Genomic DNA, 24,844 nt, shown 5'->3' on the forward strand with positions numbered 1-24,844 from the left:
CGCTGCCGTGTCCATTTTTAACTTCTCTTTCCTTTGTTGTTGCTGTTGTTGTTGTTTTTCTTTGATTGGTCACAGTGTTGTATTTAGTTTTTTTAATATATACGGGGTAGGAAGGGGGGGGGGGGGGGAGGGTTGCAATGATTCTTTTTTTTATTGCTCTGGCGGGAGGGGGGGAGGTGAGAGAATCCCCCTTAACCCGGTTCATTGAGGCATAACAAAGCACACCCCATGATGTTTTGTATCCCCCCCCCCGCCCCCACCCCCCCCGGCTCCTGTCTCTCACACCCCTCCCTCCCTCCCTCCCTCCCCCCAGCCCCACCCCACCAGCCATGTTTGTCTCCGTTTGTGTGCAAAGTGTGAAACCATTGTCCTTGTTAATAATCACAGTACACCCCCCTACCCCACCCAGATGATGAAAAATACAACTCAAAACTTTCTGTGTGTTCTAGGAAACTATATAATTCTATACTGAAATTAAACGAAACAATAAAAAAAACACATGTTGAAAATAAACAGCTTGAGAGAGGAGTTTATGGAGTAGACATATCCAATGATATATCAGTACGCTTAAAGTAAAAAAAAAAAGATCTCTGTGTTTGCTTTTGTTCATTTGGTTTCAGGTTTTTCCGTTGTTTTTTCTTTTCAGGGTAATGTAAAATGATAAAATAACGCTAATTACAAAAGACAAAAGGCAGGGTTTTCGGTTGTGTTTTTAACGAGTGAGATGTGAGTCAACAGCCGTGGTAATCAGGTTCCTATCGCTGCAGGTGTGTGGTGCGATGTGGCCGTAGTTCGCCCACTGGACCACGGTCACACCCTGACAGGGGGCCGCTCTTATGTTCTGTGTGAATGTACGTGTTGGGAGGACCGGTGAAGGGCCAGCATTCTAAATGGGTCTTAACTGAACAACGGCAGTAGGGGTTGAGATTGAAGAAAATACTTAAACAAATATTAGATCATACTGTGTGAAAGAAAGTGACACCAATAAAACATCTAGAACATTTAATACAACCAAGCTCTGTCTCTCTGTCTTTATGTCTCTGTCTTCGACTGGACGTTTGGCACTCCTTCTCCTATTGCTATCATCATAGCATGAATAATTCAGACAAAACAAATGCACACTACAATATGGAATGAATTCAGATATGTTAGTAACTGTTAGCTTCATCTGACCTTTTGCAGCTCATGTGCGCCATCTAGCGTTGAGTTTATAAAAGCCAACTGCAGGCTGCATAGCATGGCTTCCACATAAGAGGCTTGGCAGGGGACCAACGTAATGCACCAAACCGCGTAGTAAAAATGTGTGACGTGCTGACATCAATGCTAATGTACCATGGTAAGACATAACCGATACAAAGAACAGATTCATGAAACCACACAACATGCAGTGTCGTGCTGGATTTTAAATAAATTGAGTTAGAGGTAAACTACCTCACTAACAGTGATTATCTCTTCAGGTAAAAGAACAAGTTTATTTTAAAATCATTATTGTATTGTCTGAAAATTTGAATAACAATTTATTATTTCCAGCATTCGCAGTGACAAAGCCTACATTGGCCATTGCTAAATTGGAGAGCCCTGGTCATTACCTTACACCCAGAACACGACCATAGAGCGAGACTCGAGGTGCACTTTAACGACACGGCTCAACCCCCGTACGCCGTTAAGCAAGATGGGACATGTCTTCGCAGGGCGCTACAATTGGGATTCAAGGGGACAGCGGGGGTCACCTTGCCCTGACACATTCTGCTGGAATTAAATAAATAAAAGTTTGCTTTGCCTTATACTTCCCGACGAGAGACAAATGAATAGTCTCTCCCCTTTCCAGACATATTGTTTGAAACACACACACACTGGCCCACGCCCACTGTTCTGCGGCGCTCTTGGCTCAAACCCCCACCCTCTCACTAATTTCCCCAGTGCCTCTGCAGTGAGCTCACTGCAGTGTGCCTCCCCTCTCCCTCGGCCCCCCCCGCCGTATAATAGAATATCGATCGGCTTGCCTTTGCCGCAGTGCATGAGTGTGTGTGTGTCTGTGCGTGAATCTGCGCGAGGGGGCCCCTCTCCAAGGTCATTGCCTTGGCAACCTGAGCATGGGGTCCCTCTCGCCAGGCTTTGACAGAGCACAGGGTCATGGGGTCACGTGAAGAGGGGAAAAAGGGGGGGGGGGGGGGGAGAGCATTGGGTGTGCTTAGTGACAGTGACAAGCATCAGGGGTCCGCTGTGTATTCACACACACAGGACAGAATAATTTGAAAAACAGCGGTTGAGAAGTGCTAAGGGTCCCTGTGTACGGTGTAGTCCTGACTCCTGTCTGTCCTCCATGAGCAAAGTGAGGATGTGATGGTTAAAAAGAAAGAAACTTCATAAAATGGAGATCCAACCAGCGGCATGCAATCTGCCCACTCTGGCAATCATGATGAGGAATAACAGTTTATTGAGAGTGTATACAAACAGCCCAATATTATAATTTTGAAACACAATGCATTTTTTTGGCAATGATAAAACTGAAGGTAACAAATAAACTAGATATGTAAAATGTCCAAGCAAGTCGTGCTTATGCCCTATCTTCTGTAAACCGTTTCCCCATATTATCCCACATATGGTTTGACCCTTTTAACCTGACCTTATCGTCAGTTACTATAAAAACATTGCTATTCTAAATCCCTTTCTTGAATAAAATCAGTTTTATACGTTGTCCTATTTATTAATGCACAATCAAAAAAAGACATGCTTAAAGAATAAAGTGGCACTTTTTCATTGGAAAGGTAAAGAAATTGGATTTGGTCATTTATGATTTTCAGTATATATGTAAAACTATCTTCAACTAAAGAAAATATTGCCAGAAATCAAATCAAAGCGATTTATGTAATTGTTATAGCGAAGCTATCCAAAGTCAAATCAATGACAGCTTAAACGTAGCTATATTGGAAAAAAAGGCATAGGATTTGGATTACATGTGAACATTTAGAGTAGTTCTCTTTGCATATAGTACAACTTCTGCATTGACAGGCATTCCCTCAGTACAACAGAAAATGGGTTTGCCCGGGGCCATACAGCCTGTTAAATCCTCAAACAACCATCAAAACGAGGGGCCCCATCCTTTCACTACTGTAACTCCAGTACAAGGGTTTCATGTGGGATCCAAATCCGCTGTCATGTGTGCAGTGCATCCGTCTGTGGGCTCGGCGGTGGCGGGGGTCAGGTGGAAACTGATTGCGGGCTGGCTCCTCACAAGGTCGATCGCGGGCGAGGTGAGCGCGGGGAGCCCGTCCCTACACGGGCTCCATCAGCAGCTCCTCCATGTCCGATCCCTCCAGCTCGCGGAAGCCGGCGTGGGAGCCAATCACAAACAGCGTTGCTCCTGAGGAAATAATTGGCAGTTGTAAGGTTCCACGTAGGTCAGCGAAGGACAAGGCCTGCAATTTCGGTTTTTGTCGAGGAAGTATCTATTTCCAACTCGTGCTATTTATCATCAGGCAGCATCTTTTATGCGTTTAACGGTAAATAATTGCCACATGATTAGGATTAACAACGCAAATATATCTTAATAATGACATTTATTTTGTTATAATATATTATAGCCATTTTTATCATTTTCTACCACATTACTGCTGGAGCAAGCAAGGGGCGTTGCATCTCAGAATCCCCATTGCATTTATCAGTACCAAAATGTCCAACTGTGTGGGAAACATGTGGGTCCTTAGAACGATTGAGGACACACTTCTATCCGAACGGCCCGTTGCCTTCCAGTGGTTTTAGGATAATCTTATAGTTAAATTAATTTCTAATATTCCATTACAGACATCATTTATATTTTTCATTCTTTTTTTTAAACCACACAAAGCAACCAATAACCCCAGAAAAGAACAGGAGTGAATAAATCGATCCTATCAGGTGCTGCGGATGGCCCTACCGAGAACCCAGAAGACGGCGGCGCCAGCACCGGCCAACCAGAACACAGGCAGGGACACGGCTCCCGCCAGACCCAGCTGATGAGGGACGTTCAGCTCCCTGCCTGGGGGACCACAGGACACACATTACCATCTCAAGGTGGAAGGAGACAGACAATGATATTTACATCCTTCGCACAGTTAGTCAGGGTTCATCCTAGGGGTTTGAACCCCAATACCGGCAGTTTAAGCATCTTAAAAATATATCACTTGTTCACTCGTAGCCTACGAGTGAACAAGTGATATATTTTTAAGCAATACGAGTCGTAGGTAGGTTTGCATTTCAAAATTATTTTATAAGTAGTAGGTATATATATATATATATATATATATATATATATATATATATATATATATATATATATATATATATATACACACACACACAAGGTGTTATATACCTTGACTGCAGCTTTCCAACAATGTTGATCATCAATTCTAATGTCACAGAATAATTTATAATTTGAAGGCAATAGAACTGCCTCCTTGTTTACTTTTCCGACGTGCATTTACTTGATGAATACGAACTTTTTCTTAGAACCCCTTTTTCCTGTACCAGAAAGTGAAGATGACCGTCAAGATAAGATGTCTGGCTCCTCATGTTTTATGCAGGACGTACGCGTACATACACATTAGTGTGACTTTACTTACCAAGTATGACCAACTTGGATTCCATGGACTTGAGGTGAATAATGTAGAAGGCACCGACGAACACCGCCAGGGCGATCAACAGCATGGGGGAGCTGACACTGAGGAAGACCAAGGACAATGTTTATCAGGAGGCACGGGGAATAACAGTGAGGGTACAATAAGTTGAAGCCTGGCTTTCTTTGATAAACTGCTCTTCAAAGTTTGTTTTACTGTTAAGTTATCGGTCTCCAATTATTTAACGTTTATTAAAAAAAACGTAGGCTATTTGCTATTTTAGGTCCAATTATTTGCTTTTAGTTAGAGATAACTTATTATATAATATAATATAAAGTGTAGATGTACAATTGTTTTATGAGGATGCATACTTCATGCAATCATTGTCATGTCCATTTCAAATAAAATGCTAATCAGTTCAATTCTAAGCCTAAAAGACTCCGTTCCGTTCCTCGACTCCGTCCTTACATGCAGTAGAGGATCAGGCCGAGGAAGATGAAGGTGTAGTTGCTGTTGTAGGTGTCCACGTTCTTCACCATCCTCTGACACAGCTCGCCAAAGTTGCGCGGCTTGGAGAACTTGCGCTGGTCAACGAAGCCGGCCCACGGTCGGATGGACATCCGCCGCTTCTCCAGCCACTCCTTGATCAGGCTGGCCGAGATGCCCTTAGGTAGCCAGATCCTGGGAGGGAGAGAGACGACATCACCTTTACCATTCAGTCCTTTAGGACAGTGTTTCCCAAGACTTTTTCGGGGGATTATTATTTTTTTTTTTAAATGACAAACCATCGTGACCCAATTCACAATAGGCCTTATGTATAAATCATGAGAAGTAAAACTTTTTATGCAAGCATTATTGAAAACATAATACACACGTTGAATACTTTATAAATGAGACCAAGTAAATGCATTTAGGTGGAGTTAACAGGCTCATTGTTTCTCAATGTACAATGTACAAACTCAATGTACGCTAGCCTGTCATTCTAGAGTTAATGTTATAAGTAAAATTATCAGAACAAAACAAACATTCAGTATCAGTACTATCAAAAACATGCTTCGTGTTGAAAGTTTTTAAATGCTCATGCCAAACAGGTAGGCTTGTGTTCCACAATCACTATTTTAACCACATAGGCATGTCTTCCCCTCTCTCTCTCATACCTTCCTGTCTTACTCTACATTAAAGGAAAATACCTTAATAGGAAAACCTTTAAAAATATATACATAATATTGGGTCGCATATTTATTTGGCAACCCGAACAAGGTCTCCCATGACCCACGTGTGGGTCGGGACCGAGTCTTGATTTTTAACAGAGCGGAATTATAGTGAGTTAAGGATCCATGTGGGTAAGGGTAAGGGATCTTGCTTGAGGATGCCTCAGGGCCTAAGGACGTGGAGTATCCTGCCCCCTGTGTGTGTAGACCCTTAAAATAAAAACACAACGGTTGTATGCATACCCCCAAACTGTGCAATCATTTTATATGAATGGACCATAGCCACTTTTAGTTATCAAGACACTAAAACTGTTGAGTGTCTTTTGAATGCCAGATCCTATGTATTTTATCCCCAATAAACTTGGGATTAGTGCCAAGACTTTTGCATTATAAAAATGTTTAACTCAAGCATCAATAATGTGTTTATATATTGTATGTTTTAAAATAATAAATATATATCTAGTTGAGTAGTCTGTACATCCCTTAAGTTTGTTGTGTTTCGTTGTTACTTGAACTTTGTTACTTGAAAATAACAGCAAAAGCAAACCCCTTGAAAACACAAATGATTAATTTCAAGGCAGATCAGTTATGTTTCAACATGTTTTCCTTGCTAAATACAGATGTTAAAAATAATAAAGAACATGTAGTGCTAGTCAAAAAGGGCCCCAATAAGTTAGAAACATTTAAGGCCCAAGACGTTACAAAGTAACATAACTTGTTACGTTCGAATATAAATGCTAATAAGACAACAACGATTGCTTGTTTGCTCTAATATATTTGCGTTATTATAAGATTATTAAAGTAAGCACAGTAGAGATTGACAAACAACGACGATGAAGTTCCTTACCTCGACATGATTCCTGCTCCACCGGTTCCAGTGGGGTGGGATTCCTCCGCGCTGAACAACCCTCCTGCCTTGCTGTCCATGTCCACCAGGCAGTTTTCACCCTTGGGGGCTCCGGTTGTCATCTATTCCGATTCCTATGAGGTGTGTGCGTGTTAAATATAATTTATGGTTGTTTGTATCCGTACGAAGACATTCAAGGAATGGAAAATATGTGTAGACATCTTAGTCACTAAAAGGTTATTCACTGCTAAACTCGCTAACAGGACTATATTCAGTAAAGTAACATAGGATGTCTATGCTTTGTATTTAGGTCAACACAACATTTCCAAAGTGTATGAAAAAGAAAGGTTTACTGAGGGCTGTGACTGGCATAGGCTCCACAGTCAGAAGTGAGGCTACATCGCCCTAATACAAACCGCACTTTTTCCTTCCTTCAAAATGTACTGTTTGATAGACATACAAACCCATCGGCCAATGCGTTCGAAAAACGCAAACTATACTCACAACAGAGGTTTAAAATCTTCTTCCCTGTTGTTTAGTTTAAGTTACCACTTGACGGATGTGATGTGTAGCTATTGGTTATACTTCCTGTGTACATGCTCAGAGTAGACGTTGCCCCTTGTGGACAACAATGGAAACGCCATTGTATTACCTGGTCCGGGGTCAGCTGCAGCGTCTCCTCTCTGCGGTGAATCTACTATAAACTCGTACAGGAACCGATCGGAGACCGGTTCAAATAAAACGACACAGGGTGCTCTGATTGGTCGGTGGTTTGTTATTGCACTAGTAGAATGCGTACGAGCAAATACCATGAAAAAATACGGATCTTAAAATAACGTAACGGTGAGAATTGATAGGCTCTACAATATCCACAGTTATGTGTGTATTTATACGCAGAATCTTATGAAAACATAAGTTAATGTGGATCAGTTTCCTGACCGAGGAGTCAGCCCCTGGTATGTTGTTATGTTTCAGATCATCAGCTGGCCGCAGGGAAAGACAGCATTCCCAAATATTTGCTTTTTGAAATATTTTTTACATTTTACATTTAGGGCATTTAGCAGACGCTTGTATCCAAAGCGACTTACAATAAGTACATTTGTCATCATGCATCAATATATCGCTGTCGGTACAAAAAGGATGATAGAACCAAGTGCAATAAGGTTGACATTGCAAACACGATTACACTTGCTTCATACTGATTGCAGCCTACTTGCCCTGTCTCTGAGTCTTTATATCGACGATATGTCAACATGTGATTTATTGGTTTTATTATTTGGTCTTGGTTGTTTGTGTTATTTTTTTCCCCCTCTACAGGAACGTGATCAGTTACGTAATGAGAGAGAGCGCGTGAGAAATATACATATATGTATAGATATAGATATATATAGAGTGACAGAGTGACAGAGTGAGAGAGAGAGAGAGAGAGAGAGAGAGAGAGAGAGAGAGAGAGAGAGAGAGAGAGAGAGAGAGAGAGAGAGAGAGAGAGAGAGAGAGAGAGAGAGAGAGAGATAATTTGCTGCACCAGTTGCTGGGCGTGTATGGAGCTGCTGCTTTCCTATGGACACCGTGTGTAGTGAAACGACGACAATAGTTTCACACTGCAGCAGATTCACCTTCAGTCTTTCTATCGGTTGGACTTGTTCGACGGCCAACCTGTCTGTTGAAAGCAGGTACGTTTGATAAACTTTACAAGTTTCTTTCCGAGTAACTTTTCCTACAATTAACATTACTTAAAAAACGGGATTGCAGTTGGTGGTAATCAGTATGGGTATACCTATGTATAATAAACAATATAAACATTTTTAACAGCTCTGGTCCACACGAAAAGCCATGAGAGTATCCTCGGACATGGACTTCATTCAGACCCCAAGCTACTGTCTCAATGATTCGTTTTACTGTGATGAAACTGAATGCCTCAACTACTACGAGATGCTTTCCCTTCACGAGGTGTTCCAAATAGTTGGCTCTCAACTGACAGTGGAGGATATTGAGGTGCTGTCGTGTCTGCTGGACGAAGCGTTTTGTGCACAACACCCCCTTGATCCAGCAGCGTGGACAGTCAAGCCCTGCAAGGAAGACCCAACTGACCCAGGCGTGCCCCCTACTGCTGCGCTCCTTAGTGCGTGGAGGAGGTTGAAACCCCAGGGTAACCCAGGGAATACGGCCTCCCTGCACACCCCTAAAAGCGGCCTGGATCTGCTGCTGCAGCTGGAGAGACGAGGTTACCTCAGTGAAGGAAACCTGGAGCCCTTGCTCCAGCTCCTGAGGGTCCTCACTCGTCACGATCTCTTGCCCTTAGTTTCACGCAAGAAAAGGAGGACAGGTGAGGTGCTTTTTATTGTCAATGTCACAATACATAATCCGATCACTTAACTTGATCTAAATGTCTTGCAGATGAGGCATACAATTGTGTAGATGTATATGGTATGACGTATGTTCAATCAAGGTGTGGAAAACAGTCTTTATTGAAATACAGGGAATAAAACATAACTTATGTTGTACAAGTTAGAAATAATTCAAATGTGGCCCCCATTTTGTCTATTTGGAAACTGATATTGGATTCCTATTGGAGAAAATTGGTAGCCTTTTAAAATAAATTGTTTGCATATTGATATTGGAGCGACCAGATGTTGACCCATGTTTCTTTTCTCATTAAGTGTCTCCAGAACGAATAGTTCCCTACTTTGCTACACAGAACAAAATGATGCCTGTGTCAACAATAACAGACTGGAGAACTGGTGAGTAAGCACACATTCCTGGATGCGTGTTGCTTTTTAATACTCATTATACATCCTTTTAAGGAATGACATTCCAGCATTGGAAGTTCAATACATTTTATTTTATTAATTGGTCAATTCAATACGTTTTTAATTTACTTAATTGTAACTCTTTGAAGGCGCAATTTATATATATATATATATATATATATATATATATATATATATATATTTATATATTCTACGTCATTAAAATAGGCGAAGGCTATGATAATAGTTTCATGATAATGTCCTCGAAATCCTTTAATATTGTAGTTTTCCTCTTCACCACAAGGGTGTCATACAAGAATGTGGTCTGGGCCTACAGAAACATAAATGAATACCATAACACCGACAACAAAAACATAAAAGAAGACTTGACATTGACTGGGCTGGATTTCCTTGATTAAGTACCAGCCTTGTCCTTCCAGATACTAGCAGCCCCTCCCTGCCTGGGGACCCTGCCTGCAGGAGGAGGAGACGGAAGAGGGGTTACGGCTGGAGCCGCAGGCCCAAGCGGTCCAACCGGCCGGGCCCTCCGCAGCTGCCGCCAACAGACGCAGTTTACTTCGGTGAGTGCACCTTTTTTATTATCTCTAACAGGGCTCCCCCACCTATAACCTGCCTCTCTCTTCTTCTTCATTTTCCCACCATAATCTCTCCCCATCACTTTTACGACCCAGTACTCTTTGTGAGTTGGTTCTGTTTACCAACTCCATCATCTATTCATCTCAAACATCCATGGTTCTTTACAGCGTTGTAGTCAGATCCCCATCTGTCATGCAAACTAACGTCCATGCTTTGTGTGTAAGCCCTGTTCTACCTTTAGAGGTAATTATGGGTGTCTAACTAATCCAGTTTTTTCAGATTTTTTAGACATTTTCTGCAAGGACAGCCTAGGGAGTAACGAGGGAGGCATGAATGTGAACTACCACCTACAATCAATGTAACCTGTGCTGACCTCTCAGAACAGGTCCTACTTTAAATGCATTAAAAAATGCAACTAAAGCCCTTTAACAATATATAGCTTTACATTTTATTCAATAATATTTCGAAACAAATAAACCATTGTTTTAATTTGTTTAATCAATTTAATCACATCCTACAACTGATTTATTCAGCAAATGCCAAATGATGGGTTACAATACCTCGTATACAATAATCTTTCTACCGGTACCCACAGAACCCCTCCCACTCATGCCACCCAGCCAACCGAGCCAGTCTAGTTCACTTCACACAGCTGCATAGGCAGTTGGAGTGGACAGAACACGTTGAGTTTTTAGAATCCTGGAAGTCTCCCGCCTACTAGCTGGTAAAGGCTAAATCTTACACATTGCGACTTTAATGACAATTATAGTCAAACTCTAGCTCTGTATGTTATTACAGAGTTGCCAAAATATTTTTCTTAGCCATGTTATAATATTCCTTCAGTGATCATAGTATTAAGCTAAATGTTTATAGAAAAAAAACAACATAAAAAAACATCGTTGTTGATTGATTGTGTTGCACCCAATTACTTGCAAGGAAAAATATGACTGTTGACCTTGAACCCTGCAGGACCGTTTCATCGCAGATCAGTTATGCCCCCAGAATAATTAATTTGCGACAGATGTATGACGCCAATGAGCTCAGGTCTATTTTTAAGGTAATGACCAGAAGGCTGGTTTTCAAAACTGCTCATGGAATTGAAAGGAATAGTCAAATACTGATGTTTCAAAAAGATTACATTGAAACATTTAACTCAATGCAAGTTGAATGACTACAGAGGCTTGGGGGATTGTCTTGCGGTACTTGAGCTTAAAACAAACAACACAACAGAATAGTAGAATGCAATACATGAATGCCAGACAGGACATGACAAACATCATGATGTAAAGCCAAGCGTCCATTCGAAAGGGCCGCTTTTGATGACAGAAGGGGAGGTGGCTGGCAGACTTCTATATCTTCGCCCATTTTCTCACATGCCAATTGATTTATTTATGTCTGGACAGGTTTTGATGAAACAACCTTTTTATTTTCCATGACTTAAAACACCTACCTGATCTGGGGGGTTCTCTCCCTGCCTCTGTGTCCTCTATTCCCTTCCTCTCTGCTCATTCCACCTCTTTCTCTCCCCCCACTAAAGCATTACCTTCAGAGCCCAATCTGGTACGCAGTCTGCTATCGTTTTCCCCCTCCAGTAACAGACTTGCCTGCTCCATTTAGCACTTGAAACAGCCCATGATGGGCTCCATTCCTGCTTAACATTAATGACATGGCGATGATATCAGCCTGAACAAGTGATTTTTTAATGAGTCATTTAGATCGGAAAAAACTTCATTTCCTGAGTTTTTACCTGCCTTCCTTATGCCTAAACAATTCCTCTGACTGCAGTGGGATGAAACAAACACAAAACATGAATGGCCTTTGACATTGATTGAAATATGCTTGCCATTCATGGAGGTGCTTTCAATGGTGGTGTTTCTCAATGACTGTCCTGCCAATGACGGCGTTCAGGCCGACGCATGCTTTACTAAAACGCATCCTCTGTTCATATCGAGCTAATGCAAAAGCCGGCCTGGCTAGCTATGCAGAGTTAGGAGTGATGAGAGTGAAAATGTTGCTGTCTTGACGCCAACATTTGATTCCAGCAGGTTGACTCAGGATTGCGACTCAGAAAGAGTAGCCTTGGAATCAATGGATGCATGGAGAAAATAAATGTGAAAAACAGGGAGGCTGGGAAACGAAAAAAGAAAGTCTGTAAGTTCGTCTCTCTGCTATGTGCGCACACGCATGAGTGTGCAGCTCAGTTGCGGTCTCTCTCCTGCATCGGTGTGCAAAGTAAACCCCTCCCTCCTCTCACAGAGGTTGGGGGGGGGTGTATTCAATGTACCATCTTATAGCTGTCCTTCCTGACCCCTTCACAAAACAATCCTGTGCTGCAATCCTGTGCTTCCTTCCTTGCTTTTGTATTTGGATGCAGTGGATGAATGCATCTTCTAAATCTTTTCTATTGAAATTTTCTCATTTGTCTTTTTCTCAACTCACTTGAAAGAACTTGACCTACATTTGATCTGAGAAAGACTGATCTGAATAGCTTGGCTGATATTTCAATTGTGTTTCAAATTTTGTGACGCTTTGATCGTTTCATATGAACCAAAATATATTATTTACAACCAAAACCCACATCTCTTGGAAAATACTAAACCAATGCCTGTTTGTACTCGCACTACCTTCAGTGGCTTCAGTAGTGTGACCGACATCCATAAATGTCCAAATAGTTTGGCTGGATGGTCCGAATGTTTGGTTGTCTGGTTTACAAAGCATAATCTGTCTTCAGGCCCCCAAGTCACCATATTTACATCTGTAAGGCGGTTCAACTGGCTCTCTCAGGTCTGTCCTCCATATTATGTCTTGGTGAATACCTAAAATGGCTGACAATCAGCCTGGAGGCAGAGCACAGTAGTTTATGAACCACAGTGTGTGTGTGTGTGTGTGTGTGTGTGTGTGTGTGTGTGTGTGTGTGTGTGTGTGTGTGTGTGTGTGTGTGTGTGTGTGTGTGTGTGTGTGTGTGTGTGTGTGTGTGTGTGTGTGTGAGCGGAGATAGATAGGGCACTTGGGCCAGTTGACGGCTCCACCTCTAATACCATTACCTGTCAGTATTCATTTCTCAGATCATTTTCAGTGAAGTGTCTCAATTACCATCCGAATGTTACAACGTCCACTACAAGTGCTGGACACTGTGTTCTGTGTGTGTGGAAATCTTCAGCAGCAAGTGTCGGCTTATCTAAATAGGATGCCTGTTAGTGGTTAGCACGGACCATAACCCTGAGAAATATTAAGCTCATAGTGTGAAGAAATGGGGCTGGGGGATTGTGGGTACTCATACGCATCCCGCTTAGATGCTACTTTGTCACTGTAGAGTGCTGATCTGCAGTCCATTCCTCGAGGATTTACTTTCCATTGCCAGTTGTAGCCCTAATGACCAATCTCTTCGCCAACTAATAGAGGCTTTGCCATGTCTGCCTGTTCTTGAAAAAAAGAGTCAGAAGCGTTCCAATGGACCCATATCCAACCCACTTGTGCTTTTCTCTCCTCTCTCTCTCTCCCTCCGCCTGTCCTTTCTGTGTCCACAGTTCTAAACAGACCGACCTGTGTATGTCAGGAAGACACACACACACACACACACACACACACACACACACACACACACACACACACACACACACACACACACACACACACACACACACACACACACACACACACACACACACAGTGTGTCCTCAGACACAATAAGAGGGTGAAAACGAACACTGAGCGCTCAAACTACGCAAAAAATAAAGATACCCAGAGCTATTTTTTTTTTTTGTCGAGTGGGGGGAAATCACAAAGAGTTTTGTCTGCCTGTTTCTCCTGCGCTCCCCCAACTCTCTCCACCGGCTCTCCCTCTCTCTCGTGGTCAGTCGTTGAGCAGGAGAACGGATCAATAAACGGTTGAAGCTCCCTGCACCAAGTGACTTCTTATAAATGGGTACTTAAAACTTTTTTTGGGGGTGTGTGGTTGTTTTTGTCTTTTTTCCTGGTGGGTTGAGATAAAGGAAGCAGAGAAGGGCTTGGTTTTTTAAGAGGGGGGGGGGGGGGATGAAAACTTCTAATGTCGTTTTTTTAAGTGCATTGCTCTGCTGTCTGCTGAAGCGTGAAGTGCTCTGTAACCCTAACGAAATGACTGCTGCTGTGCTGCTGTCATTCCGTTATTTATATATTTATATATTTATTTAGTATTCCGCCGCTATCTTTTCACCCCATGCCGCTCCAATAGGAAACGGAGAAGGAGGTCTATAAATGCATTTAGTCACATGAAGGGCGAGTGTTTATCTCAAGAGGGGCTTTAGCTTTTTTTAAGACGTCTCAAAGTATAAACTTGCTGTCCTTGTGCTTTGTTCAACGTCTCTCCGGATCCTTCTTGGTTGTGGAATCAATGTATTGCCAAATGGAGCCCTCCCTCTGGGACACTGTTCCCCTGCCTGTGTGAGAAGGGCGATGCTCTGTTTGTCCTTCTGTAGATGCATTTGCCTCCCATTAAAGAGGGATTCAGTCCGCACCTGCTATGTTAATGAGGAGTTTGACAGTCAGTGTGTGTAGGAACTGATTGTGTTGTATGCTTAAGGTCCCTCATAACTTGTTATAGGCAAGTGGCCTGTCATGCTCCACTTTCTTTATTTGCCCATGGACTTGTTATTATTTTGTTCTAATTTTTCTCAAAGTCAACCCTTGTGTTTTTAGGTCAATCAAACTGTTCTTTGCTCTTTTTCTTACATTGACACAAAGATAATCTATTGCAAACGTCTCCTGCCTTCACTTATTGTCTTTCTTTAAATTGGTTAGTTATTCCTTCATGTTCTTTCCTTTCCAACTTACTCTTTACAAATATATCCAAAAGGAGCAAATGTAAAGTTACACTGTTAACTATAATTCTTCACCGTTTTGACTAGCAGAAATCCACTTTGATTTTATGTTCAATACTTGAACTTGCTTTATTTAGTACCAGAACCTTTCTTTCAATTAAACCAATTGCTTCGTATTTCTTTTACATATTCCATCATAGTCTTTGCTTTCTAGATGTTGAATGTTTCTATAAATGTCCGATATTTGTGAGCATGAAACGCAGTTTTAGCTGAAAACAATAATGCCCGTTGCAAGAAGACATCTGAGGCTGTTCCCTGAGATCACACCACTGGAAGTGTACGTACCATCCCGATGGTGAAAGGGGTTGTAGGGTTTGGGGGGAGGGGTGTCTTTGTTTCAGCTCAAAAGTCGCCTGCTCCAGGTGTCCGCTGCGAGCTCTGGGATAACGACATGAGACGAGGATCACTGCGTTGCTCTTGCTCAGTACAGTATGTATCTTCTGATCCTTCTCTGTGCTTCGTTGTGCTGTTGCATGAACGCCAATCCTTTTACTGTGGAGCTCAAAGGCCATTTGTTTTGGGACCCTAATGACTTTAATATTTTATCTGTTTTTTTTAGAACAGAAACATACCAAAAATACAATATAATTTTAAAACATATTGCCCTTATTAACCACATCCACAACGCTATTTGATTCTCCTCTGCCTTTCCTTAGTTGTTCTGAGCCTGAAATCTCAATCCTTGAATCCTGCCTGTCTGTCTATTAAAAAACTGGTAATTGAACCAAAGAACTCTAACACATAGTGCTCTAGTGAATATTCAGCTTCTCCAATTCTGAATGATCCACTACCCAATCCTACCCTACCGCTCTGCAAACCTTATTGTCTGCACTCCTCAACACGCGCTCTCCACAGGCTGCTCTCAAAGAGTTCCCACTAGCTCCTCCAGTCAGTCCGCCGACACAGTGTCACAATCCAAGCCCTTCCACCTTCCTAATGCAGACCCTGCTTGATGCAGTCCATTCAATGTGACCAACTTCAACAAGCCGATCTGGTTAACTCTTCCTTTATGTCCCTCTTTCCCTTTGTGTTCTGACCTGTGATCACGTCCTTGACCTTCACCACCACCCCTCCTCCAATTCCACTTCAACTCCTGTCCCGTTTCAACTGCCCAAACATCTATTACTCTTCTTCCAACTTCCCTCTTCCTCATTCCACATCCTCTGCCTCTCTCGTCTTGTATCGTCCTCGCTGCTCCACCTCTCACTGCATCATCAACTCATCCGCTCTTCTCATCAACTTATCTACCCTCCCTCCCCCTCCCCCTCGCCGGCGACGACGCCCCCCCCCCCCCCCCCCCCCCCCCACCACAGCTGACGTGCGGCTGCGCGTTCGTGCCGAGTACCAGGAGCACGAGGCGGCGCTGCGCAGCGGCGTGTCGTCGGACAAACCCCACCCGCTGGAGCGGCAGTTTGAGCTGTTCAGCCGCGCCAGCTCCCTGCTGGGCGCCCGCAGCCTGGGCTCGGTGGGCTGCAACATAAAGTTCACGGACTGGGAGAACCTGCAGGCCTTCTGGAAGGACTACCTGAGTGGGGTGCTGCTGGAGGCCCTGAAGTGCGTGTTCATCACCGACTCCATGCTGCAGGCGGCGGGGCGGGAGGGCGTGCGGCTGCTGATCAGCGTGGACCAGGACGACTACGAGGAGGGCTGCCGGGTCCTGGCGGCCGGCCGGGGGAGGTTGAGGATGCCCTCCGTCAGCGGTGGGTAGATGCAGAGGGGATTGGGTATGTAGACGCTTGAGCACCTGCTGATTATTGATCTATGACGTTGTTTATGAACAAACATGGTTTAACAAGGTGCTATATGAATGAAGTCTGTTATTATATCCTATATCCTAAAAAATAGTTTTCACACTCTTTACACTTCAGTATGGAGTGGAAATGGTAACCACCGTCCTCATTGGTTTACGGTTTGAATACAATACACGAATGAACCACTAGATGGCAGACCTTTGCAGTATGTTGTTGCTTAACATAATAACGGATCACTGTTATCAAATGTAGCCTAAACCAGTAATGGGTTTTTCTTTCTTTTCAGGAGCTGCATCTTAAGACGCATGTATAAATGGTGAAGATGAATGAGTTCATTATCGTTGTTCCCAGTACATAACAAAGAATCAATCGGCAGCTATGCACCAGCAGACCAAGGGAATCCCCTTCTCCTTGATGCCATTACAAAGGCATCAGGAGACAAGCTGGCCGACCAGAGGCCATACGTTCTAGGTGCTCGCAAACTGTCATGCAAGAAGAAAAAAACAGAATATGGCCGATGTAGTCACTGTTGGTTTGGGTGTAGTCTGTTAAAGTTAAGAGTTTTGTGTATTTAACAGCAAGTAAATGGAAACCAATTGATACACGCCTACCTCTCAAAAACACCTGACCAATGTCAAGGATATTGTTTATTATATGACCTTACTTTCTTGTTTTAGGTAATTTCTAGGGGAGGGAACGGCTCTTGAACCTGATCTGTGATTCTGGACAGCTCTGGTTCACACACAGACAGCCTATTAAACCAGGCGCTCGGTGTGTCCCGTGTGTCATGATAACCCAGCTTGATGTTTTGAGTTGCCGAGTGCATGGGCAGGTGCCAGTAGATGACAGTGGTGATCAGGGCTGGCCCCTGGCGGACCGTGGAAGATTCATCATCGCACTCTTGTCAGTGCTAAGCGGGATGACAAAATGGCGCCATGTATGTATCCGGATCTCCAGCCCTGGCCGCCGCCTGCCAGTAGCTCCCTCTCAGACAGCAAATGCACAGGACCGTGCGCTTGCGTCAATGGCAGTGATGTTGGGAGATCAAAATCCAAAGTGCACATCCCAGCTCCACTCAGCTCCAATATGTTGGCCCAGTAGATGGGCTTCCAGACAGCTGTCTAGTCACCCTGGTGGAACTAATGCCTGGACTTCACTCATAGAGGACCCGATCAATAGGGGCCCCAAAGTCCCTCCATACAAGCAAGACTTAAGCACATAGACTTCTTGCCAGTGTCTCAGGCTAAGGGCACTGCTAGCCGGCACAAAGCATAAACATAGAGAGTGCAAGGGACAGCCATGTTCATATTTCTGTTTTTGTCATTCTGATGTCTTTGTGTACGTTTATATTCATAGGTGAAAATGTGAAAAAAAATGGGGAAAAAAGTCAAAGTGGGAATGTTTTGTTTAAGAAAGGGAGTATTTACTCTGAGCATGTCCTTTTTGGGGGGGGATTTATCTTAACATTGAATTAAATTGTGTCAGAACTGTGTCCATACAATTATTTTATATCAGTATGGAATTGTAAATGAATCGGAAGATAATAAATATAAATACTTTAGATGACATCAATGAATGAACATCCCATGATAATTCAACTACTGAAACTCTTTTGGAAAATGGTCTAAATGTATGACAGCTAATTATGCTATAATCATTATGGGAAGATAACAATCAGTACACATTCTAAATATTTACAGTAGGCCGTTTCATTTTATTTGATCAACCTTTTACCCCTGCATCTTGTATCTGGCGCCTGAAGCTTATAACAGTCCTGTAAATGTACTCAAGTTCTCCAGCCAATATGCGTTTTCATGCATCTTGGCTTATGCACGGTTCCAACATTTACTAAACAGACCGCTGCTCTTGATTGTTTTTGGGTGATTAGAAGGCCCGATTATTCTCACTTGCCTGTCTAAACACTCAAACTTAATAACTTAATTGGCGACAACGTTGTCTTGTAATCCACATTAGTCATCCAGCTGTAATCAGCACCACGAACAGCGGGCGCTGTCCTTGGTGCTGATTATCCAAAACGTACTGTGTCTAAACGCTGCATTAGATAACTGCATCAGAGCTAAAGAAGCTTTTCACCTTTGTTAAAGGATTCTATTAAATAGTTGCAAACGTACCCATTTTCTATAATTTGACCATATTTATTCAACATTTTTAAAAAGATGAAGGCTGCTAAACTCAACATTTTATTAGAAAATGTTCAGTTCTGTCCCAAGCGTTGCTCTAGTCCAACTTCGTACTTCACAAAGAAATGAATAGCTTTCATCATGAACACCCACAATCAGTCAGTACTTCTAAGACTTGTTTCTAATTCGAATAGCCTACATAATGCATTCATGATAAAACAATGTATCGAGTTGTGTGGCTGTGCATATTTTTTAGTTTAGATAAGTTGTTTAGTCCAGGTATGACTTATATTGACCACAGACCACATCAAACAGAAGAAAAAAAAACAACGTTATTTATGTCTTGTAGACTGTGAATATAGCCTATGATAACCTGTATTTGGTCCATAGGTGCGTCGTCAGGAAGGCCATGCTCCCAGACGTGTGGTTTCATGCTGTAGTCCTCACGTGCTCAACGGACGAGGCAAGGTTCGAGAGATGTAGGCTACCTGCATTACAGGTAGACGCATTAAGTTGTAGTAAAATATTACTAAAACAACATTGCCACATTAGGTTCAATGTGCAGTAAGGGAAACCATATCTGAACATGGGCAAGATGTTGGTGCATTTAGGCTGAGTTTGCATCCCTTAGGTGTGTATGTTGGAGCCTAGCTATGCCTGTGTTAAACGAGTCGGTGAGCTGGTTGAAAAGGTATTTTATTTTAATGTTTGCTAATGGTAGTCTATATTTTGTAGTGTGCAACACATCTGCGTTTTCGTGCATGTCTCATGAAGGTAAAATACATGACCCCCAAAGAAAATACATGTATACAGCCACGGACAATTCCCATATAATCCTCTTGATGTTACCTGGTAGATGTAACAAATTATATAAAGGGTTATTAATGTTTGATTGGTTGCCGTAATTTCTGCGTGTCCCATGGTGACTGTGGACGGCAGTGCTTTTTAGGAAGGTTCCTTAAACAAATGACCCGGAAGTATCTGTTGGAAGCCATGGTAAGAGCTGATCCTATTGTTTAAATGCTAAATTGAGAGGCTGCTTGCTTTCGTGTCTCATTTCACAAAGGGTAAACACATGCAATAGATCGTTTTGTTTGAAAGCTTAATTTTTTGGGAAAATAGAGAAAAGTCCAAAAATCTGAAACAATATAAATTGAACCAAACACAAAATAGAAGAATGGCAATTGGAAATAATTAATTAATAGCTATGGGAAATAATCCCATAGCTATCCCATCAAAATCGGGTGACACTTTGGTAAGGAGATATTCAACAGATGTGAAACTGCCCTTTGTGTCGAATTGTCCAAACACCGCTGATGTCCTTGTAATTGTAAATCTTGACTGCTTTCCTTGAAACATTATGTTTTTCATCGAGGTCAAGTAAAAGTTGTAATGAAAGGACATGGGATGTAATGTGTTTTACTATTCAACCAGAGCCACAGTGTGTCTAGCGGTGTATATATTCCCAGAAGAGGGAGAAAAGTCCTGTCGGGTTCCGTATAGGAATAGGGCGAGGATTGAATGATGTAGCCAGATCCCACATTGTACCCACTTTGCTTTGCATACACCTATTTAATCTGGTCCGAAAGACTCTGAATGCAAGCCTGACCACCTTAGGATGTGGTCATACTCATCGGATTTTCTGATCTAGGACTGTTCGACTAACTGTAACCTTTGCCACCAGATTGTTCTCGAACCCTTGGTATGCAACGGAAATAATGTCAGTATAGCTAAACTAACCCCAAACTCATCTACATTATCCGGAATACCAACTGAGATACAATATTAAAAGTTGTAATATGTAACATTTCAACTAGCTTGTAACTTGAGCGTGCCCAGACATATCTTTAGTCAATGCGGATTTCAATAATGTTGTCAATAAAATCACATACTGCAAAAGATGTATTCTACCATAAAAAAAATGCTGGCCAGCCCGGACCTCACTCTTTCTTAACAAGAATGTCCTCCAGTGGGGGCATGTCTCATCTTACTATCAACACTCCAGAACCCCTCCCACTCACACCACCAACACAGACCAGCTATGCTGACTTTGTCAGTTTGCCTTGAAAAGTCCCATGCAAGTTAGGGTGAACAGAACCCTGTTGAGGTTTTTCTTATTCTGAAAGTCAGGGCTCAATCTCACACATGGCGACTTTAACTGTCAGTTATTTTTGCCCATGTACTGACTGATATCACGCAACATTTTGTTAGCTAACGTTAGCCTAGTCGGTGCACCGCCATCTTGCCTGCTGACTGGCGAAAATACACAAGTTAGGCTACATTTACCTGAATTAAAGGTGTATCTATTCTTCTTTTTAGTGCAAATCAATTCCTTTTGCTTCATGTGTGTGTTTCGATCTTCCGAAGGTTAAGGCTACACAAATTCAGCCGGATTTGGTCAAAGTAAAATATCATAGCAGAATATCTTTCAGTGTTATGGGTGAGGATGGTCTGATTGGGCTGTCGAACTACGTTTTGTTTGATATGATCAACCGCTTGTGATTTGGCACATTAGACGCCTAACATCAACCCGAGAAATAACATGTCTGAATTTTTTGTTCTTTCTTGCCTAGTTAGACAAATCCTACCATGTGTTCCTTGACGTTGACCAATAGGATGTTAATATGGCGAGTAGAAAGAGAACAGAACAACAGAACCATGGGTTTTGCAAAGGTGTTGACAGTTTCACACCGGTTGATGCTCTTCTGAGCAACGCCCGACGGGTAGCACCATATATATATTTTATATTTCTTTATATATATGAATAAAACATTCACAGCCCGAATCCTTCCGTGTCTGAATTGAAGCAAGCAGATTTAAAAAATGTAATCTTCATTTCTAAAGTGGATGAATTCTTTAAATCAAATGTTATTTAGTCACTCCAGACATGGTTGACAATTTCTTGCCAATCCTCCCTGACAACCTATGTGCAAGGTCGTAAAAGAATGTTCTATGTTCTAAAATGCATGATTGGTCAGTAAAAATTGTAGAAAAACAGGCAGCCCTGTGATTTGAATGGTCTCCGTCAGATTCGTGCCCGCCTGGATGCTGCAGACTAGATTATCTAGTTAACATTTGCGTTATTAAAAATGCAGAGCTAAAAGTAAAAATTTGAAATTAACCAACTATATATCTATATATTGAGATTGCCTGAGCCTAGGTATTGTGGACAATTTAGCAAATAAAAAGAGAGAATACATTTTCATTAGAACATCCCGATAACTTATTTAACCAGATCATAGTCCTATTAACTTGATTGCTGGCACAGTTACATCATTTCGGCCAGTGTACTTGAAATAGAAAAGGTAGACTTGACACGATGCAGCCCTAGTTGTGCATCTTCAAAGGCTTCAAGTTCAAAAATTACCTTAAAATCTGTTTGTTGTTGGCTAACACATCAATGTCTAAAATAATAGCCTATTCTTTCCAACCGTTTCACATTTTTGCTAACCGGAGTTAACGAGCAGCTTTTTATTACAGAGAACAGCACCGGCGCCAAGCCCCCGGAGATAAACATGATAGGGCCGGTTCAGAGCTGCTCACGGTACACGTTGTTAGACCAGGAGCCAGCTGGCCCCAGGCCTGCCTAGGGGAATGTGAGATTATTTTTGAAAATCAAGTCCTCTCCATAGCCAGCCTCGGAGCGAGTGCAGATTTGCACCAAATTGGCCTGGGCAACCTCTCTCACAAGTCTGCAGAAACTAACGGGTCCAACTTCAGGAATCCTCCGATGATGATCCCCTGCCTGCAAACCGCCTCGACTCCACGCTACAGCCCCCTGCTGTTATAAACGGCGATGACGGAGAGGTGCATCTGAGGTGTTCCGCCGCTTCACACTCCCAGCTCGGCAACACAGTTAGATCCAAACTGTGGTCTCCAATCAAAGGCGTCTCTCCCCAGGCGGACGGGATGCTGCTGCCGCTGCCGACTCCCATGGGTGTCTAATCACCGCAGGTCCCCTCCATTACAGCACTCCGAGTCGGGTGTCACCATCAAACAACCGCAGACCTTGAACGACCGGGGAAGTTCTGTGGCGCGGCACCCCCGGTTCTCATCCCATTGATAGTTCCTCGTCCCCTGTGGTGCGTGTGCAGCTGCTTCTGACTGCAGCCAGAATCACTGTGACTGATCATCTGCTGCCTGCTGGCATGCCACCCTGCGCCTGCTGACCAACGCCGCCTCCTCCATGAGCTTCCAGTCCGACGGGCCGCCTTGTTGTGGGACCCCCCGCCGGGCCCCCCCCCCCCGCTGGCTGCCGCCTCCTCCACCCCAAAGGAGCAGCCGTTGCAGAGACACGTAGTATCTTTGTGAAGAGATCTGTGAGTCTGGTGGCGGCCATCTCTGTGTTGACCCTCAGGGCCCCTGACTCCCTCATCACTCCTGCCACCAGGACCGCCAGCTCCCTCGTCCCCACCATCACCACCCCACATCCTCTGGACACCCCTCCCCCTCCCACAGCAGCCCCCCCTGTCCAATCGTCTCCGCCGGCGCCTCACAGATCCACATCCAGGTCAAGGATCCCTTGGATGGGGTCAGGGAGCTGGTTGCCATGGCGATGAGGGGTCGGGCTGCATGCGCAGGACAGTCGCAACGTGAAGGAGTTGAGCCCGTGCCGCCATCCTGCACTGTGCTGCTGACCTGACGGCCTGGAGGAGACAAGCAGGAGAGAAATGGCCGCTGCCTGCGTTGGACATGGCTTCACCATAGCAACCAAAGGAAAACATGTACTTAACAAATAATAAATATAGTGACATTTTTACTATATTTTTTGCATGCAGGGCATTGTTGGTGAGATCAAGTTTTAAATATAGTCAAAATAAACTGCCTTAAAAACAGTAAACAAAATAATAAAATTTAAAACAAATAATGAATGTTTCAGGTGCAGCTGGGAGTGAACAGTTATTGTACGGGAGATGAATGTTGACTCAGATTGGCTAAACAATTGACCCGCAAGAAAAGCATGAGGTCCGGCCCTCCATGGTGCGGAGGTGATGAACAGAGGGCTAATGTGATGTTAGTTTGTGTGTGGCAGGACATTGGCCATCACCCTCCTGTAGACTTCATATGAGGACCACTTCCACTGTCCCCAGGTGTTCCTTGCACCTCCTTGATTGGATGGAGAGTCGAGTCATCATGGCGTTGTCCACAGCCTAAATCAGCCCCCCCTATCAAAACGTGCCATATAAAGCTGATGGACACTAAAGCCTTCTGCCGTCCACCGTTGTACACCTGCAGCATATGGTACATTACTCTGATAGAGTATATTGTAAGGGTTTTTTATTGAGAAAAGACAATTTGATTATAGTTGAGGTTCTTCTGAAGAAAATAAAATAAAAAATGTTTTTCACATTTGAGGCTACGAGGTGTAGGCACAAAAGAGGGTTTGATGGTCCAGTAGGGCTGTAAAAAATAAAAGATTTCGTTATTAAATGGAAAATATGTGTCTTTTGTTGTGTAAATGTTATGAAGTAGGCACTCAAAATGTGTCTATGTATTAAAAATATATATATATTGCGCAATCTGTTTATGGATAGTTCTAATCTGCCTGCATGTGACAAATTCAATACATTGTTTTCAAAAATGATCTTGAAGATTTCTTTGGATGATTGCCTTTGATGAGTGAGACTTATCATTGCCGTTGAGTTTGTGTTACGCGTTTAAACCCAAGACGACACAGGGTGTGCTCTGAGCGTGCTTTTGTGGTTGGCCTGCAGATGGCAGCATAAAAATGAATCAGTGAGTAAATATTCAGAAGGCCTCATATTCAAAACAGCAGCAGAGGAGGCCCAGCTGAATATACGAGGCCTATGTCCAAGTAGGCCTAATGCTTTTGTGGCTTTAATTATATAGGAGCTATGATTAGAGAAATGATATCAAATTACGTTGGGTAACATTTGTATGTATAACAGATTTTTTAATTTAGTCCTATACTAAGCTTAGTTCCTGTTGATACCTGATATAATTTATCATCTTTTGAAGTTTTTCTCTTTTATTTCGTGATCTTAAGAAGGTCTCGTGCTTAAATTGGAACGTTTTCATCCTTTTGTATTGAATTCTTTATTTCTGAGAGCCAAATTGTGCCCAATAAAT

The 24,844-nt window shown here is 42.9% G+C and overlaps 2 protein-coding genes across 6 annotated transcripts; one reads left to right on the top strand and one right to left on the bottom strand.

Annotated features, from left to right (window-relative positions):
• Positions 1-2,332: 2,332 nt before the first annotated feature.
• rabac1 (Rab acceptor 1 (prenylated)) lies at positions 2,333-7,262 on the bottom strand. Its single transcript, XM_056601335.1, has 6 exons — positions 7,161-7,262; positions 6,657-6,790; positions 5,067-5,279; positions 4,605-4,702; positions 3,917-4,018; positions 2,333-3,364 (listed from the first exon to the last, which is right to left on the bottom strand). The coding sequence occupies exons 2-6, from the start codon at positions 6,776-6,778 to the stop codon at positions 3,276-3,278; spliced, it is 624 nt and encodes a 207-aa protein (XP_056457310.1). The 5' UTR covers positions 6,779-6,790; positions 7,161-7,262; the 3' UTR covers positions 2,333-3,275.
• Positions 7,263-7,356: 94 nt separating this feature from the next.
• On the top strand, positions 7,357-21,575 carry dedd1 (death effector domain-containing 1). Of its 5 annotated transcripts, XM_056601324.1 has the most exons (7): positions 7,362-7,499; positions 7,974-8,329; positions 8,469-8,982; positions 9,317-9,397; positions 9,847-9,987; positions 16,176-16,562; positions 16,900-21,572. In XM_056601324.1, the coding sequence occupies exons 3-7, from the start codon at positions 8,490-8,492 to the stop codon at positions 16,911-16,913; spliced, it is 1,116 nt and encodes a 371-aa protein (XP_056457299.1). In that variant the 5' UTR covers positions 7,362-7,499; positions 7,974-8,329; positions 8,469-8,489; the 3' UTR covers positions 16,914-21,572. The 5 variants fall into 5 exon arrangements, with proteins under 5 accessions (XP_056457301.1, XP_056457302.1, XP_056457300.1 ...); XM_056601326.1 differs by having other exon boundaries at positions 7,357-8,329; positions 9,326-9,397; positions 16,900-21,575; XM_056601327.1 differs by having other exon boundaries at positions 7,359-8,329; positions 16,900-21,574.
• The last annotated feature ends 3,269 nt before the right edge of the window (positions 21,576-24,844 follow it).

This window comes from Gadus chalcogrammus, chromosome 11 (genome assembly GCF_026213295.1).
Source record: "Gadus chalcogrammus isolate NIFS_2021 chromosome 11, NIFS_Gcha_1.0, whole genome shotgun sequence".
NCBI classification, from domain to species: domain Eukaryota; kingdom Metazoa; phylum Chordata; class Actinopteri; order Gadiformes; family Gadidae; genus Gadus; species Gadus chalcogrammus.

Bases quoted from the DNA above. Each gene is read 5' to 3' on its own strand.
- rabac1 (XM_056601335.1), bottom strand. From the start codon at position 6,778: ATGACAACCGGAGCCCCCAAGGGTGAAAACTGCCTGGTGGACATGGAC. The intron at 4,703-5,066 runs GTAAGGACGGAG...GGTCTTCCTCAG, and splicing joins GGCCTGATCCTCTACTGCAT to TGTCAGCTCCCCCATGCTGT. The intron at 4,019-4,604 runs GTAAGTAAAGTC...GTGGTCCCCCAG, and splicing joins ATCCAAGTTGGTCATACTTG to GCAGGGAGCTGAACGTCCCT.
- dedd1 (XM_056601327.1), top strand. From the start codon at position 8,490: ATGAGAGTATCCTCGGACATGGACTTCATTCAGACCCCAAGCTACTGT. The intron at 8,983-9,316 runs GTGAGGTGCTTT...TTTCTCATTAAG, and splicing joins ACGCAAGAAAAGGAGGACAG to TGTCTCCAGAACGAATAGTT. The intron at 9,398-9,846 runs GTGAGTAAGCAC...TTGTCCTTCCAG, and splicing joins AATAACAGACTGGAGAACTG to ATACTAGCAGCCCCTCCCTG.